The following is a 23,832-nucleotide window of genomic DNA, read 5'->3' as shown; positions in this document are numbered from 1 at the left end:
CCACAGTTTGCCGCTGACATGACAATGTCCCCGAGGCTCTGGTTATGTGCTTTGAAAGGCATAATTGCTGCTCTTGTGCTCAAATGACGTCAGGATTGTCAGCTCTGTTAAAAAGGAAAATGATTGTGTTTGTTATGTAACACTACATCTTTCTGTTGGTCATTTTAGGCATTGACCTGGAAAATATCGTCTATTACAAGGATGACACGCATTACTTTGTGATGACTGCCAAAAAACAGAGCCTGCTGGAGAAAGGAGTCATTCTACATGTGAGTGATTAAAGCCTACAGCGCTTGCTCGTCTCTGTATGCTTGTTCAAACCAACAAAATTAGTCCTTCTCTCTCTTTTCTGCCTTTTTTTCTTCACACTCTTTCATTGTTTTTCAGTCTTTTATTCTCTCTGTAAATTCCTCCAGTTTTTTCCCTAATGGTCTAATCAAGCCAACGGTATTCTGGAGCAAACTGCCAACTTAAGCACTTGCTACTTATTTGTGTCCTCGCTAAATACGGGAGTTTCCTTTCCATGGCCACTTTGCACAGGAAACCGGAAAGACCTTTTGGCATGTCTGTCTTTGTGTAGTGATATTAATAAAGGATATAGATGCATAAATGTCTGCATTAAGTTTTAAGCAGAGATCTTTTTAGCTGTTGTTGTTTTTGATTTGTGCATGGATGTGCAGCTCTTTGTTTTTATGGGGAGTTAATGACGTTTGGGCATACACTGAGGTCCAAAGACAGAGTGCATTTGGATTATGTAAGCACGACTACAGTGCAGTATGATGAGCTCCTTTTATAGCAATTAAACAGCTCAGTGTAGCCATTTTTATTTTTTAATTTTGAAGAGATAGAGGAAGACAGAGGCTAGTCAGCACAGCTCATGGCAGAACTACAAATCAGAAAACAGCCCCTGTTAATATCTTCCACTGCCCCACCCTTCCCGTCACGCACCACCACTGGAAGACCAGAGAGCTTGAAGATGGAAGAAATGTATCTCTTACCGCCCTCTGTGAAAACATGTCACTATCAAAGCGTGCAGTGATTTGATGCTACATGTTAGAGAGACTTCATTCCAGTGCAAATCCTCTGGGCTCTATGTGGTAAAGGGGTTGTATAATTCATATTGTATCATATTCAATTCAATCTTAGACCCTACTATAATACATACAGAGAAAAACCCAACAATCATATGACCCCCTATGAGCAAGGACGTTGGCGACAGTGGGAAGGAAAAACTCCCTTTTAACAGGAAGAAACCTCCGGCAGAACCAGGCTCAGGGAGGGGCGGGGCCATCTGCTGTGACTGGTTGGGTTGCAGCAGATGGCCGGGCATATGAAGCTCTTAAAGCTCAAAAATCTTAAATCTTAACTTACAATTGGGGAAATCGTTTCCTTTTATTTATTTCTTATGAAATTTTCATGTTAAGGCCGCTTCTTATCTCACCTGCTTCTCCTGCAGGACTATGCAGACACCGAGCTTTTGCTCTCCAGAGCCAACGTAGACCAGGCTGCCTTGCTGTCTTATGCACGTGAAGCTGCAGATTTTTCAACCAACCACCAGCTGCCCACACTGGACTTTGCCATCAACCATTACGGCCAGCCTGATGTAGCAATGTTTGACTTCACCTGCATGTATGCTTCAGAAAATGCCGCCATGGTGCGCCAACGCAATGGGCACAAGCTGCTAGTGGCGCTTGTTGGCGACAGCCTGTTAGAGGTGAGAGGAATGACGATGACTTGTGATCGACTCTTTCTTTTCTTGCGTTGGGACTTCACTAGAATAACTGAAAAATTGACTGTGTAAAAATGTCGTACTGGCCCTTCATGTAAGTCTGTAGTTGTTTTAGTTTTTCCTTCTCTGAAAAAAAACTCCCAAAGTGTATTTTGTTCCGATTGGCTGCCCCTCGTGTGGCTTCTGCAAACATACCCTGGTAAAAGTACCAGGGTATGTTTGCAGAAGCCACATGATCATTTCAGTGAAACTCAATCATCATTGTGGCTACGACATAAAGAAATCTGCTTAGGAAAGCACAAGAGTAGAAATAATTGTTTGGAAACGAAGCTTTGTACTGTCTGAATCTGAGCGTTTTCCTTACTCGGATTGTGCTGATCTCATTGTTTGAAACTTTGGACACACTTCATATAAGCAGTAATGCAACATATCAAAAGCATTTGTCCCCTTTAAAGATTTTCAAGAGACTGTTTTAAAATTCTTAAGATTAAGGTGTTGATTTAAAGCTCGTTTCTATCTCTGATATTTATTATAGTTTGCATATTTGACCATATTTGGGTATTGAATGTGCTTACTTTGTCTCCAGCCCTTCTGGCCCATGGGGACTGGCATAGCCCGAGGTTTCCTGGCAGCCATGGACTCGGGCTGGATGGTGAAGAGCTGGGCCCAAGGAAAAACCCCTCTTGAGGTGCTGGCTGAGAGGTGAGAGCGTGGAAACATTAATGCATGCACGCCAAGACCTGTTCTGTTCTTGTGCTCATACATATCTGCAGCCACACTCTTCGATGTGCTTTCTCTTCAGGGACACCCTTTTATCTCAAAGTGCTTTACTAGGAAATGTGAGATTTCAAGCATCAGTCCCACCTCTGTTAGTACTAATAGGATAAGAGTTTGTAGTAAGGACTGACTGGAATGTGCCCGTAATGTTCTGTTGTGACGCTGAGAGCAATGTGATCGCGATTTGCTACTGAATTATCATATTACACTGCTGCTTTTTTGTTACATTTCACTCAGTTAAGGTCGCCCAATGGGGATGCTTTTGTTTTTTAGGGAGAGCATATACCGCCTTCTGCCTCAGACCACACCAGAAAATGTCAGTAAGAACTTCAGTCAGTACAGTGTGGATCCTACGACTCGTTACCCCAACATTAGCCTCAACTTCCTCAAACCTAGCCAAGTGAGTATGAGCACTAACAAGCCACAGTGCCTCTTTTTAAGATTTCATTATTAGCTTAAACCAGGTTGTGTTTGATGCTATTATGCAAATACGCTTTTTCATGCGAGAAATGATCATCTTGACGTTGCAGGTGCGGCACCTGTTTGACACGGGGGAGTGCAGGGAAGTTCGCATCGAAATCGAGAACGTGATCAACTCATCAACCCCCAAGTTGGCCAGGAATGGTTTGTGTCTTTTCTGCTTGTAGATGATATGGCATAGGCTGGTTAATCAGTGTAGGAGTTGCTGCCGTCACTGTTGCTGAAATGTAATACTGAACTATTTTCACTCTAGACAACTGCCTGCTTGACAAGCAGTTGCAAGGTAACACAAAGCCCGAATGCATGGCGTTGCTTTTCAGGGACCTTTAAAAGTTTTAACAAATTTGATGAGTCTTTCTGTATATTTATGAATGGCGTGGATACTGGAGTGATGAAACCTTTTGGAGAGACTCCATGATATTTCCTTTGCGTATACTAACTCGGTTATTGATCCACTCACTCAAGCTCCATGGCTATATCGAGCATTTAAAGCCTCTTGTAGCTGTTTAAAGTTTTCATGTGAGTTCTGCATCCTTTCCTAACCTCCCATTTGCATCCTTTTCTTCTTACATCAGTAAAATCTTTACATTTCATGGTTTGTAATATTTCTCCATGGGCTTATTTAAACACTGATTCTAGCATGAATGATGGGGCCCCATTGCTGCTCAGCCTTGCCTGACCCAAGGCTATGAGATTGCTCAGCAAGAGACATGTAACGCTGCCCAGAAACAGTTTGTGTTTCCTTCCCTGCTTACTTCAGATGCTGTTCCACCTGCAGATTTCACACCAAGCATTTAATTTTGTCTTCTTTCCCACACATCAGAATCCATAGCTCGGTCCAGTAAGCTGCTCAACTGGTGCCAGAGGCAAACAGAGGGCTACAGGAATGTTAATGTGACAGACCTCACCATGTCTTGGAAGAGCGGCCTGGCCCTTTGTGCCCTAATTCACAGATACAGGCCTGATCTTATGTGAGTATCTAAAGAAAATGCATCTAGAACGCGGAGATTGACATTTCATAGATGGAAAGGTTTTTTGTTTGTTTTCCTCCCCCAGTTTGTGAACTTGTACAAACCTTGCCAAGTATATCCCATTGTGGTTTAAAAGAAAGGACTGAAACTGCTTCGTTTCAGAATGACTGGTCTGCTTTGTGTTTATGTGTTTGCTGGATGCTGCAAATGATGTTTACTGCCTGGTTGGGACCTTGTATATCATTGTAAATGAGGTGACAGCCACCAGTTAAAATACCCCCATGGGTCTCCTAGGGCTGAGATGTCCTCATTTCCCCCTCTCTTCTCCCACACACAAGCATACATGAACGCTCTGCTCACCCTCGCATACAATATAAATAACGCAATCTCCATCCACAATGCCTAATGTGGTTTGCTATCCTCTGGAGACTACACGGCAATTAACATTATAAGCTATTAGAGCGTTTCTCCTGCCCGACCTTTACAAAGTAGGGTAGCAGTTGTTCTTTGCTGCTACTGATGAGCCAGAAGGATGAGTGAAGGAACCTTTGGAAAACTGCCGTCATGTGTGTTTGTGTAAATGATGGTTAAGATAAATAATGGAGGTCCCACTCAGCGCTTGTTGTGATTTTGTAATGCATTTAAATGGATGCTGTTTGCAGCTGAGATGTATTGATGTGCCATGTTAATGGTATCTTCAGCTGCGGTAATGAGGACATTTACGGTAATACTGTCCACCTGCTTTACACGAGTGCTTCATCATTAGTGTTTGTGGTTTATTTCCAGTACAACTAAAGCTGCGGGACAGTTTTTCTCTTAAATGTTGCTGATTCATCACTAACTGTGGGATACTTGATAGATTTATACTCTTAAACCAAACAAACATGCACACTGGGGGCACATCAGTCCATACAACTCTACTTAAACGTGTTATCAATCTAGATTGTGCATAAGGTTAAGTCCTGCACCTCAGCATCCTCACTTCTCTGATAAAAAGCAGTCAGTTTTTCCCATTTTCTAGTAAAGATTTCTCCTGTTGATCTTACACTTAGGTCAGCTTTTTATCCTCTTTAGGAAGACGGAAATAAAAGACCTCCACTATTTTACCGAGCATCAGATGTTTTCCCCCAGAATGATAGATTCTTTTATTCGTGTGTGTGTATTAGCAGATCTGCATTCAGCATTTTTATTTTTTTTATTAGTTTTTATTTCATTTTTTCTTAAAGCTGCTATAAAGTCTGTGAACAATTTACGAATGTTGCGAAGCTCATTGATTTTTGTTTTACAGCCCACAGCCTTATTGTTTTGATTTGGTTTACTCTTACTGTTCTTGCATTGTTGTTTGCCACTAACAGTTTTCAGCTAGCTCAAGAAAACAACGGACAGTTTAGTGGCATTAAAACCAGATACTTTTACTCAACAGTTGATTTAGAACAGCGAAAATGTGACCTGTTTTTGGGTTTAAAAAATAAATTATTGCAATATCTTTTTTTTTTTTTTTTTTTTGAATGAAACTCTAAGAGCACACGCTAGTCGTGGTTTAATTGGACCTTTTCAAGTGTAATTTATATGACCACAAGGATCAAGTTCTTATATTTTTGATATGTAATATACGTTTGTAGTTCAAGCACCTATCAGCCCCATTCCCTTAGTTTGCATTTGAGATGCTTGGCATCACTACTTGCCTCTCACTGTCTGTGGTCTCTCTTCTCTGTTCTCAGTGACTTTGATTCCCTGGATGAACGAGACCAGGAGAAGAACAACCAGTTAGCTTTTGACGTGGCAGAAAGGGAATTTGGCATCTCACCATGCATGACGGGCAAGGAGATGTCCTCTGTGGTGGAGCCAGACAAACTCTCTATGGTCATGTACCTCAGTCAGTTCTATGAGATGTTTAAGGACACAGTGCCACCTGGAGGTGAGAGATGGTGCTACAGTGGGAGTTTTTATTCTGTAATTTTCTTTTGAGAGACATCGTGACGATCTCTGATCAGAAGGGTCATTTACTCAAAAAAAAGTATAATCTTGAAAGAACTTTAAATTGCTATTTTCTGTTAATGTTCTTATTTCACGGATATCTGTTCAGATAACCAAAATCTGAGTCCAGAAGAGAAGGCTGCGTTGATATCGAGCACAAAGTCTCCCATATCTTTCCTTAGCAAGCTGGGTCAGAGCATAGCAATCTCCAGAAAACGAAACCCCAAGGTCAGTGTCTGAAACATGCCAGTATATCTCACTTCTTCCTAAAGCAACAAAATCAGCATTTCATCATTTATTTATTTAACTTTTTTTTTTGCTGAGGGGGAAAATAGCACATGACTTTTCTTCAACAGGACAAAAAAGAGAAGGATTTAGACGGGAAGAGAAGGAAAACCAGCCAGTCTGAAGATGTGAGTATTTCTGACAGCAGAGCGTCTCAGATGTTGATCTTGTGATTAGTGCTTGAGCAGTCTAGCCAACCAGAACCAACTAATTAATCCCACTAGACTGGCAGTGATTGCCAAAAAAGTTTAGCTGTTTTGTTGTGTTTTTTCTCCCCCGACTACTTTCTCACAGGACGAGGTATCGAGGACCAATCGTGACGACAGGCCATCTGTTCCTGCGATCCTGTCGGAGAGAAAAATGGATTCTGCTGCTGTGGGGAACAACAACAAAGTGAAGGTCATGGCCACCCAGCTGCTTGCTAAGTTTGAGGAGAATGCTCCCACTCAGCCTACAGGACTCAAACGACAGGTATGGAAGAAACTGGTCGTCTCATTTTGTGGTTTTACAGCTGGTGGAAATCAGGATGAAGCCACAGGGAAAAGATGCAGAGGCCTACTGGATGTTCTAGGAGCTGCGGTTATATTTGCACACTGACTGTGTTTGTTTTCTTAAATCAGCATTGTGATGAACATGTGAATATCATGCTTCATGTCATGACCTGTAGGTCACTGTTTTAATGAGCCCCGCATGCTTATGTTGGTCAGGCTCTGTATTGTTCCTGGGACATGTGGGTGGACTCACAGTGCTGACTGGGCTCGGAGGGCTTGGGTGAACTGGTTCGCAGTGGTCTGGATTTCTTGCCACTGATGACCAACAGAGCAGTGGGAGGGAGAAGTGAGCTTTTGAAACAGTAGACAATAGTGCTGGCGGAGAGAAGAGAGACGTTTTGTAATTGTTTTGGGAAAACTTCTTCTGGTTTGTGTGCCGCTGAAATCTATGAAGATTGCAGATAAGGTCCTAAAAGTCTTATAAGAGTGATGCTTTTTTTTTTTTTTTTAGGTTAAAAACGTTCTTTTATTTACATTCTGCATGACATTTACTGTGCATTGTCTCTATAAATATAGAGTTCACCCCACATGATGCACTTATGCTGTCTTGTCATTTCCTTATCTTTTCTGAAGACATATTTTCCTACTGCTGCGTCTCCACTCATACATGATTCACTTCCTTCTTTCTGTTGCTCTCTCCTTGGTTTCCACCCTCATTATGGACCATTTCACGATGCCTTGCATGGTTATTCTGGCCCTTTAATTGGCCATGCTCGCTGTCACTCATCTTTAACTGACTACAAAGGGGGACTCGCTGCCCAATCTGGACCGTCTTTTGCCCCCTTCCCCACCCCCTGTGAAAGAGCCAGTGCGTCTGGCACCTGTCCCAGCATGGAGAAAGGTAAACATTAGCCCTGTAGAGACTAACAGCTAGACTAACCATATATCCCCGTGGTGTTTCATAGTGGGGAAAGCCACTTTGTGTTGAGCTGTCGGACCCTGAGCCCACTTTGTAGTGGGCAGACTTGAGATCTGTTGTGTGAGATTTGGAGAAACTAACACAGTAGCTTGTGTGCAAAACTGTTTGACTGTTTAACTTTCCAGTCAGATAGCTGCACGGTTTCGTGTGCGTGCGTGTTTGTTTGTGTCCAAGAGAGATGGAATTAGAAGCAGAGTCACAGTCATCCTTGCTTCTCCTGTCTTGGTTCAGAGACGCACACAGCAGCAGGAGAAGCTGAGCATTCGGTACAAAGAGATGATCAAGTGTCAGACGTTGCCCAGCAGAGGGGAACAGGTATGGTTAGCTAGCTAGCTATGGTTAGTTATTTAGTTATGTAGCCTCCCCTTCTTAAATACATTGGTGTTTTGGTCTAGAAGCAAGTGGAAGAGACTGTAGCCTCACCAAGCATCACATGACTGTTTTACAATAAAATTGTTTTCGTTTCAAAAAAAGTTTTTGTTTAATCACAACAAAACCTTCCCAGTTATTTCACGTTCTTAAAAAACATCTATATTTATATTTGTGTTTTGTTTGGTAGTTTATTTCTGCACAACTGCATACAAAGGCCAAAAGGTTGATCCTGTTCATCTGGACATCCAGATGAACAGGATCAACCTTTTGGGATTTACTTACCTGGATGATTGAGCATGCATCGAGACAACTGCATACAAAGGCCACAGAAACACGGTCGTCCTGTGTGACTAAGACTTTAACCTGCACAAGTGCAACTGCAAAAAAGAAAAGGAGTGAATGACTTTTGTTATAAAAAGCAAATTATTTGTAAAGAAAAAATATTTTACAGACAAGTTTTTAGTATTCTTGGTGTCACAGATGGAGAAATGCAGCTGGATATGGAGGCAGCTCTGCACTCTAACTATGAATAAAGAAGACGGTTTATGTACTAAAATAAATAGTGAAGTTTACTTTCAATTAAAAAAAGTGTGCTTCAAAAATATAACGTGTCTCTATAAATACGCAAGTTAACATTAATGAAAACCAATGTTTATAAATAATAGCATATAAAATATAACCGTTAAAAACACCCACGACGTCAGTCTTTCCGCTTGTTCCTTTTTAGTACTGTTCTTCTTTTTACACCTCGTCAGTGATTGGCTGGACTCTCTCTAGCCTTCATTCTTCATGGCAGGTTCAACACAGTGCTGGAACATTCTTTAGAGATTTTGGTCAATGTTGACACGATAGCGTCACACAGTTGCTGCAGATTTCGCACCTATGATGTGACACACCCGTCCCACCACATCCCGATGGTGCCCATCTATTGAGATCTGGTGACTGGAGGCCATGCAAGGACTATGAACTCATTGTCATATCCAAGAAGCCAGTTTGAGATCTCCGTTCATGCTGGAAGGAGCCAGCATGATAATATGGGGCACTGTGGGCATAAAGGGTGTCCGTGGTCAGCAACCATACTCAGGTACATTTTTAAACAATGTTCAGTCGGTACTAAAGGACCCAAAAAATATCCCCCATGTCTATATACCATCACCAGCCTGAACCGTTAATAGAAGGCTGTACCTTCATTATGTTGAAGTCAAATTATGACCCTACCACCTGAATGTCACAACTCATCAGACCAGGCAACATTTTTCTGCTCTTCTATTGTCCAAGCTTGGCGAGTCAGTGCAAAATGTCCTGTTCCTAGCTGACAGGAGCAGCACCTGATGTGCTGGCCCATTTGCTCCAAGGTTCAGTGTGTGGTTCATTCTTCATACCTTGTGTGTAATCACTGGGTATTTGAGTTTCTGCTCCCAGCAGTAGGGCAGGGCAAAAATATTTATCACGATATGTATTTGAAAATTTGCGATAACGATCTAACTGACGATATAATTGACGCGAGACAAAGTACTTTACAACTCCACAACTTTGATGGGTTTTTTTGCACTAATAATGTATTTTCACTTAAACAAGCAGCTGTTTTTTATGTGCATTAAAGCTATATAACTATTTAACAGTGTGGATGCAAATTCCTCGCTGACAGTTTAACCAAAAGGCGTTTCCAGTGGAAACTGGCCGACATATCCTCAGCATAACCATGTATAATATCCACAAAACCTAAAAAGAGGTTATACACACACAATACGGTAACATTATGTTGAAGCACAGTACGTATCACTCCGCGAGGCTCCTGACTACGACAGCTGTAATGCTCCGACAATCCATCAAGAGTAGCGGCTTCGTAGCTTAGCAAAGTCGTGCTACAACATTTTTGACAGATTTTCGTGCGCCGTGTACATAAAATCCATTCGAGGTCAGTAAACGCAACCAGAATTCATACATAACGCACACCGGATTATAAGCTGCACGGTCCATTTTTCAGAAAATCAAAGGATTGATTTTAAGTGTGCCGTATTTTCCGAAAAACACGGTAATAACGACGGCCCGCTAGCATGCGCTACCAAAAAATGTGATTAGGTGTATATCTGACGGACGAAAGCTAAACCAGTTCCACACCACTGAAGTTGCAGCATTTTTACAAACCAGTTCTAGTTCATCCGTTTCATTCAACGATCCACTTTCGCTCTTCTCATTCTGCGTCGCCGCCAAGCTTTTTCCGCCATGTGCGTATGAAAACAAAGGCACTGCGCATGCGTGTTTTACCCATATTCTATCGCGATATTTCATAGTCTTGTCATTGTCTAACATTATACCGATATGGCCCTGCCCTACCAAGCAGTCTGGACGTTCTCCTCTGACAAAGCATTTTCACCCGTCCCGCTGATTACTGGATGGTTCCTCTTTTTCCATCCCGTTCTCTGTAAACCTTAGAGATGGTTGTGAGGGAAAATCCCAGTAGATCAGCAGTTTCTGAAATACTCAGACCAGCCTGTCTGGCACCAACACCCATGCCACTTTCAAAACCCTTTTCTTCTGCATTCAGATCCTCATTTTGAACTTCAGCAGGTAGTCTGGACCACGTCTACATGCATAAATGCTTTGGGTTGTCGCCATATGTGTAGCTGATTCTCATTAACAAAGTGGCCGCTGAGTATAGTTGGCTGGCCTAACTCAGGTCGACAGAGCACCATTAACTGCCAGAATCAGTTTCCCCTTGCTGACACCTGCTGAAGTTGCCTTTTCTTGTCTCTTCACTAGATTACACATTCACATCACAAGCACTGATTTAAGGCCTCAAATTCTCCTGTTTAAAGAGAATTAATTCACTGCTGTTTTAAAATTCCCTCTCAGTACACAGTAAGTCCCCAGCTGCTGAGTAAATTAGTTGAAAGTCGATTGGAAAGACTGTAAATAATCTTGATAATCCCAAGTACTTCTCTACGGAGAGTGTTTGGAATGGAAATGTCTCAGAAAGTCGCTCTTATATGCTACGCGGTTTGACGTTTTAATTGTCAATATTGGAGAATTTTTCCATGCTAAACTTTATTTTGAGGTTAATTATAAAACCATTGGAGCATATTTCAACTGTCTTTCCTTTTTTTTAGGGGTTTTTAGGCTTTTTGCCTTATGCAGATTGTGTGTGTGCGTGCGCCAGGCTTTGATATGGTTGTTGTGTGACTAAGCCTAACAAAAAGGAAGTGAAACTACACTAATTCTATTAACTACTTCTCAGTCATATGTATAAGCTGCTACAAATGTAACCTTTTTATTCTTACAGGTTTTGTAAAGCACTATGATATCTCAATGCAGTGTGAGATGTGATAAGTTGAAGTTCAACCATATTCACGTTTAGCAATAGCTCACCTATTATTTTTTTTCTTCATCATCATCTGCTGCTCCTGCCCCTCATCTCTCAAGGCCAGAAGTGGCGCAGACCAGCTGTACAGCTCGGGCTCTCGGAGCTGCCCAAAGAAAACCATTCTGCTCCCTTCTTCCTCCTCCACTTTCTCGCTCTCTCTCCACTCAGAGGTGACACGCAGTCTGCCATCTGTGTCTGTTTGTGTCTTTCTGTCTTTGGCCACAAATCCATGGCCGACCCATTTAGTATTCCCTTACTCTCCTGCTCTAATTATGTGTCCCGAACCCCTGATTTGGCCTCTGCAGTGTGTAGCATAGATGAAAACAAAATGCCGTGTTTCCCCAGGAGGGCTTCAGTCTTGTTTACTTCCCTTGTGAGTGGGTGGTGTCTGTTATTATCAGAGTAGTAGCTTGTTTTCATGCTGACTGGTATATGTTGTTGGGGTGTGATGGCTTGTAAACATATAGCCTCAGGAGACCTGGGCTCATTTTGATTTATTGTCAAGCACTGTCAGGGTTCCTGCATTACAAGCTGTTCTTTAAATGATAGTCAGCAACTGTGTTTTATGCTCATGTCTGTGCGCTCGGTGCCAACTGAAGTGTTAATACACTGTGTGTGTGTCTGCTCATTTCTGTCTTCAAGCATGAATGTAAAAGTCTGGAAGAAGAGGAACTTGAATACTATGAGAGGCCTCTGGCACACGGGGTAAATGACCGACTGCATTCATAGTCGTCTTGCCTCTGCCGCTTCTGTTTCAGTGGTTACTCAGATTATGGCTCGAGTATCTGTAATAAGCTGTTTTAAAGAAAAAATGTCAACATATTAAACAAGTCGCTCATTAGCTCCACCAAAAGAAATCGAGTCTCAACTGAGCTCCCTTGACAGGAGTGGATGCCACTGCACCCAACTGACCCAGGACCCATTCGCATACCTGGTATACAGGAGAGGGCTGAGCGCTTAATCTCCAGGTTTAAAGGCAAACCCGATAAACCACCAAAGGTGAACACTGTACATGAAAATTGCAGTTTCTAAGTGTTTTATTTGCCTCATTTTGTAGCCTACATCCAAGAAAGCACGCTAATGGTATTGGAGGCTAATTGTCACCCCTTCCCTCTCCCTCCCCGAAGCCTAAGAAAAAGCCGTCCCGTTTCTTTTTAGAGCAGTGGTACATGTCCCGAGGCCTGACTGGGGCTCCTGGTTCACCACTCTCCTCTCTTGACTCTGCCAGAAAGGTTCTTTTTTATTTTTTATTTCTTGGATGCTGTGGACTGAGACTCAACCTGTGGCATGTCAGGAAACTTACCACTCATAGAAAGATTTTTGCTACTAACAGGTAGGGCTGCCACAAACGATTATTTTGATAGTCGACTAGTCACCGATTATTTTTGCGATTAGTCGACTAATCAGATCATCATCCATTGGACGTACAGCGTACAGCTTATTGCACCAGCAGCATCTGCTCTTATATAACTATCATTAGCTTACAGCTTTAAGTGTTTAAGGTATGTGCTAACTAAAAATAAAGACAAGATGATAGTTTGTTAAATTTTAATGACATTTGCAGATTGTTTCGGTGAAGTTTAATAAACTCCTTGCTTTCTAAAATATAACAGGACACCGGAGTAAATTTTCCAGCATCTCACACTTCTGATAATCAGCTGTCTGCTTGACGTTTATTCAGCTGTGTGAAAACTATAACTTTAATCTCAGCCAAACCGATTTACTCAGGAACAAATAAAACACTGAAAAAAGCCAAACAATAACATTTTTAAGTTATCTAAGTGACTTATATATATTTAACCTGAGTAGCGAAACACGGTGGGTTTGAAAACGATTTGCCGGGAGTCCGGTGTTCTCACGGCTCTAGTGACCCTAGCCCCCTGCTAGCTATCGAGCTAGTGGGTAACAGACGTCTCCGAAAACTTCGGAGCGCTTTTGAAAATATGTGGTGTCTTGATAAACTGAGCAGATATTTGAGGTTTCCACAGCTACATTCCCGCCTGAAAATATGTTAAACGTTTATTTTGTGACCCAGAAAGAATAATAAGAGTAATATTAAAACTAACTAGCTGCCGCCATTGTTGGAAACTGAGCTGGGCTGCACTATGAATTCTGGGATACAGCTTCTTCTTCTTCTTCTTCTTCTTTGGGGTTTAACGGCAGCTGGTTCCTTGTACATGCAGTGCTGCCATCTTCTGTTTCAGTCCATTATTACACTCTTAAATCCTACCACTTATTCCTGCGGCTTTTGTGATCTTACAAAGCTTCAAACGACGCGTCGACTATTAAATTAGTCATCGACGATTTTGATAGTCGACTAATCGTGGCAGCCCTACGAACAGGAATTAAAGGCTCACTTGATTGTTGCCAATCGATGCTTAAGTATCTGATATCTGTTGTTTTTGTGCTGAATACACTCGCTAACTAAAGGAAATTGCTTTCATTGTTTATTTACTCACTGCATAAATTAAAGGCTTGTCAGCCTGAATCTGAGAACAATGACAGCAGTCTATGGCTTTTACCACAATGAAAAGGAGATTTCATATTTAGTCAACGTTTTCCTCACCATACGTCCCTTTGGTGATTTCTCTGCAGAAGCCAGCAAAGCCTCTGGACTCTGATGGCCAAATGCCCTTGTGTGTGCTTAGTATTCAGGAGAGGGCTGATCAACTTGCTTTACAATTTGAGGGCAAGCCAGTCAAACAACAGGTGACTCGAACTATTGACACAGACGGATGATTACAGGTTTAAATATTTGTACATTTTTAACAAAAGCACTTTTTTTGGGTCAACTTTGTCTCACCTAAGTCTTTAACTGACTCTAGAGGAAAGAGAGGCTGTTGTTACAGCAGGATATTACAGAATAAGTAGTAAATCATAATATCTTCTCAGTTGAATACATTAGTATTCTTCTTTAGATTTACTTGAACTTCTAATAACTCTCCTCTCTCCCTCTTTGGAGCCTAAGAAAAAGCCATCACGCTTTTTTATGGAACAGTGGCGCCTGGCCAGCCCCCAGAGTCCCCCTGATTCTCCCCCCACCACGTCTGACACCTTGAGACAGGTAGTCATTTTATGCCTGGAAGGAATGGCGTGTCGTGGCGCTGACACACTAAACGTGCACTTGGCCTGTCAGGAAGATGATGCACCTCACTTTCCAGCACAAGTCGCTTAACGTGATCTCACCTGATGTTTGCTTGAAAGTCGGGCTGCTTGTTTAGAAATGCGAGCAAACTCATTTGTTTAGCACGTTTGCTGTGATTAGTGAGTGCGAGTGATCCGTCACTGTGTCTGAACAGATATTAAAGTAATCTTAGCAGAACTCTGTTATAATTCCCACGCTTATTTGTACTCAGTAGCTGATTTGGATTTTAAGAGCAGCTTGGCAGCAAAAATCTCATCTAGTGTAATTCCCATGTTGACGAGCCAACTTTCAATTTAGCAGAGCGGTGCACAGTAATAGTTTTCGTGGCTTAGGTTTGCCACATGCTACAGTCGACCTAGATTCTTCCCTTTTTAAAGCTCTTTGAGGTTTCATAGATTGAAATCTAATCCTGGTGTAGATTAATTCAGAATTCGACCCAAAGATGATCTCATATGCCAAACACTTGCTGAATTTGGGAATTAGCAACGCAGCTTTGCAGATTTTTGCAGATTTTTACAGATTATTGCAGCTCGTTTATATTTACGGTGCAGCATGAGTGACTTTGTGTGTGCAAGCGAATAAAAACTGCATGACTGCTTTAAGCGAGTTGTCTAAACACTGTGATAGTTGATCTTTTTCCAAATCCAGCTCTTGGTAGTAAACCCAACATGAAACTTTTGAGGTTTTTCTCAGGAACTGTGTTTGCTGCTTTTGGTGGAGCCTCACACACGTCTGAACACTCGACCAGTCCAGTGTGCAAACGCTTCCTTTGTCTTGTGTAAATTCCCTGTTAGACACCATTGTTTGTCTGCTGTGTTTGAGCACTTGTCGCACACACACCTCTTCCTTCTGTTTTTCACGTTGTTTTTCATCCATCATTTCTAATGTTTCTCTACCTGTCCTCTTATTTTTCTTTCTTTCTCTCATTGCTGTTGATAGCAGTATGTAAGGATGTACACAGGGGGCGTTAGCTCATTGACCGAGCAGATAGCCAGTCAGCTTCAGTCTCCCAAGCCCACACATGTACCTGAAAAGAGGGATTTGGTAAGCACTCGGGTTGTAGAGTAGAAGGCATGTGGCTACACAGATCACTGCAGCGCTTCCCAGAGAGTGTGTTTTTTGCACATTGTGCTCCTTTTACCACATTTGAACTTCCTTCTCTCCCGTAGCTGCAGAGTGTGTTTTCCCAACGAGTCCCTGTAATTTGGACTGCTGCTCGCCTGCAAGCATCCCTCTCTCACTAATGAATAACTTTGGAATTGCTGTATTTTGGAATCATTAGCTTGTAAATAATATCTGTATCCTTCAAACATTTGTAGTGACCTGATGTGAGCGTCTGGCTTAACAATAACTTTCTCCTTGTGCACCAGTTTGAACGTTTCTCTTCATTTATAAATAAAGATAGATTCAGTACTTTTTCCCTTGCAGGGCTCGCTCAGGAAAGAATTCCCTGTCAACATCGGAGGCAGCGATGTTTGTTTCTTCTGCCGAAAACGCGTGTACGTGATGGAAAGGCTGAGTGCCGAGGGGAAGTTCTTCCATCGCAGCTGTTTCAAGTGCGACTACTGCGGCACGACTCTACGACTGTCCTCTTATGCGTTTGATGTCGAGGACGGTAAGCTTTCCAAATGGTTTCAGCCCCACGTGTGCTTATATTTCATTAACTACAAGGTGAAATAGACTGAAATGATCTTGAGTACGATATAATGACTAAAGTGTAAAGCTGCAAAGATGATTCTTCGTTTGAAGACATACAATCTAGAAACGATTTTGACTGTGTGCACGTTTGCTGCCCTCCTGTGGTGTGATCATGCCATGGCCTCTCAGCCTGTTTTTTTTTTTTTTTTTTTGAGCCGAGGAATGCAGCAGAGCCATCTTCTGATTCAAAAAATGAAGTTACAGCCACATAATTTTTCAAAATTTATTGGTTTTAAATATGTAAAAGACAGCTGTAAGAGATTTTTGCGGTAACCCCCACCTCGGACTCAGTGCAGTCTTATGATTCCATATTTTTCCATGCTGGGAGGTGTCTATTGTGCTTAAGGACAGGCAACAGATTGTTCAGTGGGACAGTAGCTTTTTCACGGTCAGCTGTGGGAACAGAACCTCCTGATTTTTCTGAATGCACTTGAGACAAAGGAATTGATTTTTTCCGACAGAGTAGATGCAGCCCACAGACTCCGTGAGGTGAAATTTGCCGAATGCGTTTATTTGTGCATTTAATGTATTTGCTTATGCTCTGTGTGTCTCCTACAGGAAAATTTTACTGCAAGCCCCACTACTGTTACCGCCTGTCTGGGTATGCTCAGAGGAAGAGGCCTGCTCCCTCTGCTGCTCCAGTCACAGCCAAGGTCCATTTTTATTTACTTGAAGAAATCCTGGTGGAAATCAGGATAGGGCTGGAAAAATGTTCTGAGAGTGCTCTCATATCTCCGATAGCAGGGCTGATGTTAAAATCATTTGTGTCATTTGCAGGAGAATCAGACCCCCCAAATACCTACTACGACCGTGGATGCCCCTGGAAGGGCGATGGCAGCAGCTGCCCCCTCGGCTGACCTCCAACCCTCAGGTACTCGACTTTCCTATCTAGCTGTGGCGGCTGCGCCCTGGCGTCTGGCCGTGGGTGTGGGAGTCCAGCTAGGCACCCTCCGCCGCACTCTCTCCCGGACCTGCCACCAGGTGGCACACAACCCCTTAGATTCTCCCTTCCTGTTTACCTACTGCATCTACCTCTTCTGCTGTTTCACCATCAATGTCCTGCTCAGCCTCCTCTAGCATGACTTTTGTGTCCCTTCTTATTTCCTTCCTTGCTTCCTTTTTCTCTTTGCCGACTACTGTCAGTGGGATGTATATAGATCTAGTTTGTGTGACCAAAGCTTCAAAATGGTCCTGTAAATACTGTGAGTCTCTCAGTTGCTGAATTATTTCCTGAAGATGCAGCATTCTTTCTGTTTCTGTTGGCAGTCTCTTTATGACTTGTGATTGGCAGATGGATTCAAACAGTGCTCTGGCGCCATAATCTTAGAAGTGAATGGTGCATCTTAAACCTGTTTGTTTCTTGGCTTGGAAATTATAGAGAGCTGCTCAGAATTCCTTCTGGTCAGCTCTCCAGGCAGCACCATTAACCCTTTGCATAGACCTCCTCATTGCTATTCTGGCTTTTACTGTGAAATGTGGAAGTAAAGTTTAGCTTTCTTAGCCCCCAATCCCCCCCCCCCAAAAAAATATATCAGTTACCCACTGGTGTGTACATTCAATCTCTATATACTGTTAATGATTGCTATAGAGCTGCCTGTTTTTAATGAAGAGCCAAGCTGTACTCTTTGGTGATTGTAACCCCGAGTGGCCTGTGAGTGCTCTTTTTTTAGCTCGACCTCCTCCTGTGTGACGTGTTTCTTTCTCTGTAAGTTGTTTTGCACCTATTAGTATTCCTCTTCCTAAAACTCACTATTATATGTGATAAAGTGCCTGTATCAGTGCTGTTGTGAGCTTTACCTTTCCCCTTCCGATCAGAGCATCTTAAAACTGAGAGCTTTACTAGTGCTTGCATTGGTGCTTGGGACTGGAGTTTTGTTTTCACCCCCCCTTCCTCTGCCTTCCTGCATTCCTCAGCCTTTCACCCCCCGACAGATTCCTGCCAGAACCACTTGTATTTGCTCGACGTAGTGCGTCTCATCTGCAGTAATTGCTTTGCACACTGTAGCTGAATAAAATCACGGATTAGACTAGAGAGAGCTGAAACCGGTAAGCTTTGCAGAAAATTAATATTTGAAACTTTAATAAGTGAAAGTGTTAATAAGTGTAGGCCTGCCGTAATGTGGCAAGTGTAGTTTATAACTTCAGATGCAAGACTTTATTAAATACTGTAGTCATACTGCAGCCGTGCATACTATAATATATTCTACATTAAGATTAGACAACAAACAACTGCTAATATATTGGTGGAGGTTTGCAGTCAGTGTAAAGTACTGTAGAACAAAGCAATATTTTGCAGGTCTATACATTCGTCAGATATGTGTGCTTGTGCTGCACAGACACCTCCACAAATACATATGCATTATATGGTAAGGACATCCCATGCTGCTGCAAAGTTCAGCAACTGTGGAGTTCTTGGACCACTAAATTAGTGTTTGCAAAATAATAAGAGTTAGACCACTAAACCAAAATCAACCACAAAAAAACCAAAACAGACCCCCAACTGCTGACAGAAGTCCAACCCTGGACTATATCAGATGAAGTAATTACAGTGTTTAGTGATGCAGGTTATTAAAGTATAAATATGTATCAGTTTAAACTTAAGTCTCTCTCTTCTTTGCTGTTTTACGTACTTTTCACTTGTTTTCGAGGAAACATCTATCGTCACATTCATATGAGTCACACATACAAAATAAACAGGATTCAGTGTCAAATATCACACATTTAATGAGATCATGGGACTTTAAGGCATTGGCCTTAAAGCAGTGCTAGTGCTCTTTATTTCAATTAGAATTTATCTCTAAGTGACAAGATGACGGCTGTACTTCCATGATAACTCTATTTTAACCCATTTCACTGTCATGAACCTTTGCCAGAGGAAATATTGTCAAAACATACAGTTTTAAGGTTTGCTTCTCAGAATGGGAACAAGGCAAGGCACCAATCTTGTACATTTAAGTATAGAACAATGGCTCTATTTTAAAGTGTGAAACCTATTTGTGTTTGTTGATCTTATTTGCTGTAGGAATATTATCTAATGCAATAAATTCAGTAATAGATCTTAAATCGGTGTCTCCTTGTCAGTTTGTCCTTAATGTACAAGATTACTTTGGTTAAAGTTCTGGCTGCAGATGTGGATGAAAATGCACCATTTTACTAGTTGGATGTGTGATGGATTTGATGCTGTCGCTGACGTAGCTTCACACATACACTGCCAGAATTTGCATCGGTTTTCACATCAGCGTTCACAAATACATTGGATTTAGTTTGGTCCTGCTTGCACCTGCCTGATCATCACCTGCACGTATGTGCTCTCTCTCCTCTGCTTTCTTACCTTGATCCTGTACCCCACAGTGCTGGAAGTGAACGGCCTGCAGGAACCGAGCCTAGCTAAACGCCTGAAGGGAACTCCAGAACGCATTGAGCTGGAGAACTACCGTCTGTCCCTGCAGAGGGAGGAGGAGCTGGAGGAGGTGCCTGAGGAGACGCTGGCGGAGCACAATCTGAGCAGTGTGCTGGACAAGGCCACAGATGCTGACCTGGGTTCTAGGTAAGATTTTAACAACATCCGTTAATTTCGTTTTTATGATATTCGGTTTTACCCTTTCTGCCGTTTAGTGTTCAGCGAGTTGTTTAAACGATCTCTAATAAGACTTTAAACAAGTTTCAACTCTTTGGACGTCCTTAAAATAGTCGCGTCACGCAAGCAGCTCTGGCTATGCGCACAGAAGCTCCACCCACTCTTTAAACTTTTTGTTCGTGACAGTTAGCCAATCACGATAAAGTGGGATAGAAAGGAAGTGGGAGGAAGCTAAAAACATCTTAGTTGGGATTAACTGTGGGGGTTCACCAACGAGCGGTTTGTCTATTTTGAATCACAGAAAACTTCTTTGCTAGAGTCCAGAATCCCTCAGGCTGCTGTGAACGTCTCCATACTTGTACTGTCCTCAAATACTTGCTTTCTTTCATGTTCCCTAACACTTTGCTGACGCCTTTTCTCTATTTTCTGCAGTAGCTCAGAGTCAGACATGGAAGAGGAGGACGAGCAGGAGGATCAAGAAGAGGCGGAGGAGCAGCCTCCCAGCCCGTCAGACCTCGGCGGCGTTCCGTGGAAGGAGGCGGTAGAGCTCCACGCCAAGCTGAGGGGCGATCACTGCGAGGAGGGAGAGGGTGAAGCTTTGGCTGACACACGCAGCAGAGATGGGGAAGTAGATGAAGAGGACGAGGAGGAGGAGGATGAAAATGAGGCCGAAGAAGATGAGGAGTCGAGCGAAGGTAAATTAGTTTTGCATTGTTATTCCCGTGATAGTGGAAATTAATGGTTTCTTTATGCTAATGTGTTTACACCCTATCCAGACTTCAGTGGCCTTGACCTCAGAGCTCCGTGTTGTTTACTGTTTCATGTTCTCGTCACTGTCTGAAACACCGAGTCATCCTCTTGTCTCTCTTCTGCTTGTCTGCCATGTCCACATACAATGCACGTGTATGTATCTGTCTGTGTCATTTTCTTTTTTGATTTATTTTTGGGGGGCCTTTGTCTCCCCCTGCTGACAGAGGGGGATTACTGGCCCTGGGATAGAGAACTCCAGTCAGGCCTTTGGCTGGAGAAGTACCTTACAGACGAAGAGGATGTTGGTACATTTAAAGGTAGCAACGGAAGTGCCTGCGGATGTGTTTGCAGTTACTTTGAATAATTCTGCCTTGTCTGGGTTTCATTTTCAATAATTTCTACAAGAAGCGTGCCTTTGGCTTCTTTATGGTTTGGTTTGTTGTGTTTTTATGTGAGTTTTGTGTTCATCGGTATTCCCTTTTCATTGTCAGTCCCATTCCATCTAACCTCCTGTTTCAAACCTCTGGAGTTCTTTATGGCATTAAAATACTAATCTGATGAATCAGATCTGATTATCTCCCCCACGGCGCTGCAGTTATGTTTTACAGCTGTGCGACGGAACTGTTATATTTAACAAATGTGTTATTATTTTCTTTTCCAAGCTTTGTACCCTTGAAGCTTACTTTTATGGTTTGGCGTTTTGCAGTGTATTGCATGCAGCCACCCTTCATTTCTCTTTGATGATTTTTTTCCCATTGTCACTGTATAACTGTCTCTCTGCCTTTTCTCTTCCATTTTGCCCTGTTTTTTCCCCCCTGTTCCTTTCTTCCACAACTACCCTCATCTCTCTTTATCTTCCTCTCCTAACTCACACAACTTTACGCCACGCAAAAATACAAAATCACAACACTTACATTTAGCGAGGAGTCTCCACATCCAACAAGTCCTGCAGCCTGTGGATCCCAGCGCCATTCCAGGTTTGAGAGCACATCTGGAGTCTGAGGGAGACAAGGATGATGGCCAGCTGGCCTCAGCCTCCCAACTCTCCCAGCCCTCTGAGCTCACGCAGCCCTCCTCTGCAGGTAACCCACCCGGGGGCCTATACGCCTGGGAAGGCCGTGGGTCTCGCCATGTTCAGGATCAGGGTGTCTCATTTTGCAAGTGTGGCTGCTGCTGCTTTGTCTGTGTCTGCCACAGGTGGACCCCAGCTTGTTGTTTTGAATTACCTCTGATTTGTACATTTGTGTAACATTGCTTTATTTCTTGGAATGTCTAATTTTGTGTTGAGCCTGTTGTCATTCAGAGTCACTGTTGTTCCTCTGGGGCGAATATAACGCTCTCCAAACGCATCCCAGCGCGCCATTTAACCCTCTCGTCAGTTCCTTTGATTTGATTCTCTTTTGTTCTTTTGTGTTCTCCCATGTTGTTTCTCATGTGTCTAATTGCTTTACTGTTATTTCCCCGCCATCTATCCCTCGTCGTTCTGTATCTTCTGGTTTGAATGTAGCCCCTGCCCACACGTCCGCCCGACACGAGGCAGTGAGAGTCTGGTTGGAGTCCCTGTCCGGAGGTAGCACAGACTCGAAAGGGATCCTGACATCCCGTCTTAGACTCCTGTTCTGTCTATCAGCTGGGCTGGCCTCTTTTCATGGAGCATGCATAAACACATGCAGAGACCAGTAAACTCACAAGCATGCCTGCTGTAAGGCTGTCGAGGTTTTTCTCTCCTGGGTTCAGATCAGCACTTGTGTTTCACCTTTTGTAACCAAACCTTACATTCTACTCTTCTAATTTCCAAAATATGTATTTTCTTTTGCACTTGCTCTGTATGTTATGCTGTAACGTAATATATTCCGGGGAGTGAAACCACAAGGCACCACAGCTTTGGGAGCTCACCTCTTAATGGCACTTGTACTTGCATTAAGTTCACAGAATGTGGGTGTTGAAGTACATTATCAGCTGATTAAGAGCTTGAATGAATTGAATGAGAGTCCTACACCTCTGTTTGAAGTCCTCGTATAAGCCTTGAGTTCAGAGTTAAAGGCCCAGTAAAGACCTCCGGCAGAGATCAGACCAATTACAAAGTTCTTTTAGTAGTTTATGTGCCCGTGCACTCAGATCGGTCACCTAGTAGTTAAAGCTGATATATAAACTGCATGGATAAACTGCCCCCTCCCAGTTTTGCTCGCTAACCACAGTTTAACCAGTAACATTCTGGTTGTGCTTCTGCTTGGATCAAATATTTTCAGCTTACTAATTTAAAGTTGCTGCATGTAGCTGCAGCCTAGCTGCTCCTTTGTTCATATTAAAAGACTTGGACTGTTTGATTTGTATGCAAAAGATTTTCTTTCTTTTTTTTTTTTTTTTTGCCCAAACTCTTTCCTAATGCTGTCTGAAGAAAAATAGATTTTGATTTTTAAAATCTACTCACCTTTTTTTCGACCTTTAATGTTTGTATTCGGCTTTTCAAAATCGGCCTCGATAGCTTTCCACCTCACTGTCAGGATTTCTGAGAAAAGATTCATTCAAGCTACTTTTAAACAGAAAAAAGTTCTCACAGTTATTGTCTAAAGACACGATAATAATGTTCCAATGACTCATTTATTTCCCTTTTTTTCATGTCAGAGCCCTGCGAAGATGAAGTACTCGAAGCCGAAGCAGACGGTCCAGATATGGAGCCTGGCACAGAGATGGATCAGGGTAAACAGTCAAAACATTACAAACAGTAATGAATCCATCAAGTGTTTAACATGCGGAAAATAGCATTTTTGTTTACAAAGAACTCTCTTCATCAAAATGAAACGACTCAGATAATTAAACTTCCAAAGCTGTGTAATAATGAAATATTTGATGTGATGTTTAAATTCCAGATGACATCCCTTCGGATGCGGAAGCTGAGGCTCGTTTGCACCAGTCGGAGCACGATGAAGCGCTTCCCGAGGAAGACAAGAAATCGGAAAGCTTGGCAACAGCTTCCAGTATGGGTACATGTCACAAAACGTTTCTCTACACGATCACGCAGATATGTTTTCCACAAGTAAAAGGCAATGAGCCTTTTCTTCTCCCTTTTGTGAATTCAGAACCATCCAGCATCGGCCTGCTGCAGAAGGACGATATCGTTCTTTTTCCGCTTAAACCATCCCCAGAACCTGAAACCCAGGTGAGATGATGCTTCAGAGGTTCAAAGCGATTAATGGCTTTTACCTGAATCCTAAACTCCTCTGTTGTTTGTTTTGT

General features: G+C 42.5%; 1 protein-coding gene across 27 annotated transcripts in view; it reads left to right on the top strand.

Moving 5' to 3' along the window:
• mical3a (microtubule associated monooxygenase, calponin and LIM domain containing 3a) overlaps positions 1-23,832 on the top strand; it is a 77,486-nt gene that overhangs the window by 37,139 nt on the left and 16,515 nt on the right. For 8 of the 27 annotated variants that reach the window (XM_085411648.1, XM_085411647.1, XM_085411655.1 and 5 more), the window contains 31 exons: positions 169-269; positions 1,457-1,714; positions 2,316-2,431; positions 2,780-2,906; positions 3,037-3,130; positions 3,240-3,269; positions 3,810-3,957; positions 5,679-5,875; positions 6,044-6,162; positions 6,291-6,347; positions 6,514-6,690; positions 7,516-7,611; positions 7,921-8,004; positions 11,485-11,595; positions 12,068-12,130; positions 12,311-12,424; positions 12,553-12,657; positions 14,021-14,134; positions 14,388-14,489; positions 15,510-15,614; positions 15,999-16,185; positions 16,827-16,921; positions 17,046-17,139; positions 19,620-19,815; positions 20,278-20,540; positions 20,820-20,912; positions 21,516-21,677; positions 22,103-22,165; positions 23,221-23,295; positions 23,466-23,579; positions 23,676-23,755. In XM_085411648.1, coding sequence (XP_085267774.1) covers positions 169-269; positions 1,457-1,714; positions 2,316-2,431; positions 2,780-2,906; positions 3,037-3,130; positions 3,240-3,269; positions 3,810-3,957; positions 5,679-5,875; positions 6,044-6,162; positions 6,291-6,347; positions 6,514-6,690; positions 7,516-7,611; positions 7,921-8,004; positions 11,485-11,595; positions 12,068-12,130; positions 12,311-12,424; positions 12,553-12,657; positions 14,021-14,134; positions 14,388-14,489; positions 15,510-15,614; positions 15,999-16,185; positions 16,827-16,921; positions 17,046-17,139; positions 19,620-19,815; positions 20,278-20,540; positions 20,820-20,912; positions 21,516-21,677; positions 22,103-22,165; positions 23,221-23,295; positions 23,466-23,579; positions 23,676-23,755 — 3,740 coding nt within the window. Of the gene's footprint in view, positions 1-168; positions 270-1,456; positions 1,715-2,315; positions 2,432-2,779; positions 2,907-3,036; positions 3,131-3,239; positions 3,270-3,809; positions 3,958-5,678; positions 5,876-6,043; positions 6,163-6,290; positions 6,348-6,513; positions 6,691-7,515; positions 7,612-7,920; positions 8,005-11,484; positions 11,619-12,067; positions 12,131-12,310; positions 12,425-12,552; positions 12,658-14,020; positions 14,135-14,387; positions 14,490-15,509; positions 15,615-15,998; positions 16,186-16,826; positions 16,922-17,045; positions 17,140-19,619; positions 19,816-20,277; positions 20,541-20,819; positions 20,913-21,515; positions 21,678-22,102; positions 22,166-23,220; positions 23,296-23,465; positions 23,580-23,675; positions 23,756-23,832 lie in introns of all 27 variants that reach the window. The other 19 variants (XM_085411659.1, XM_085411660.1, XM_085411670.1 and 16 more) reach the window with 16 other exon arrangements.

The sequence above is a fragment of the Rhamphochromis longiceps genome, linkage group LG7, assembly GCF_057381845.1.
Source record: "Rhamphochromis longiceps isolate RC_006_pf linkage group LG7, R_longiceps_female_GT1.1, whole genome shotgun sequence".
Taxonomy (NCBI): Eukaryota; Metazoa; Chordata; class Actinopteri; order Cichliformes; family Cichlidae; genus Rhamphochromis; species Rhamphochromis longiceps.
The sequence above is the reverse complement of the archived record's forward strand: the minus strand, read 5'-3'. Positions and strand labels throughout refer to the sequence as shown.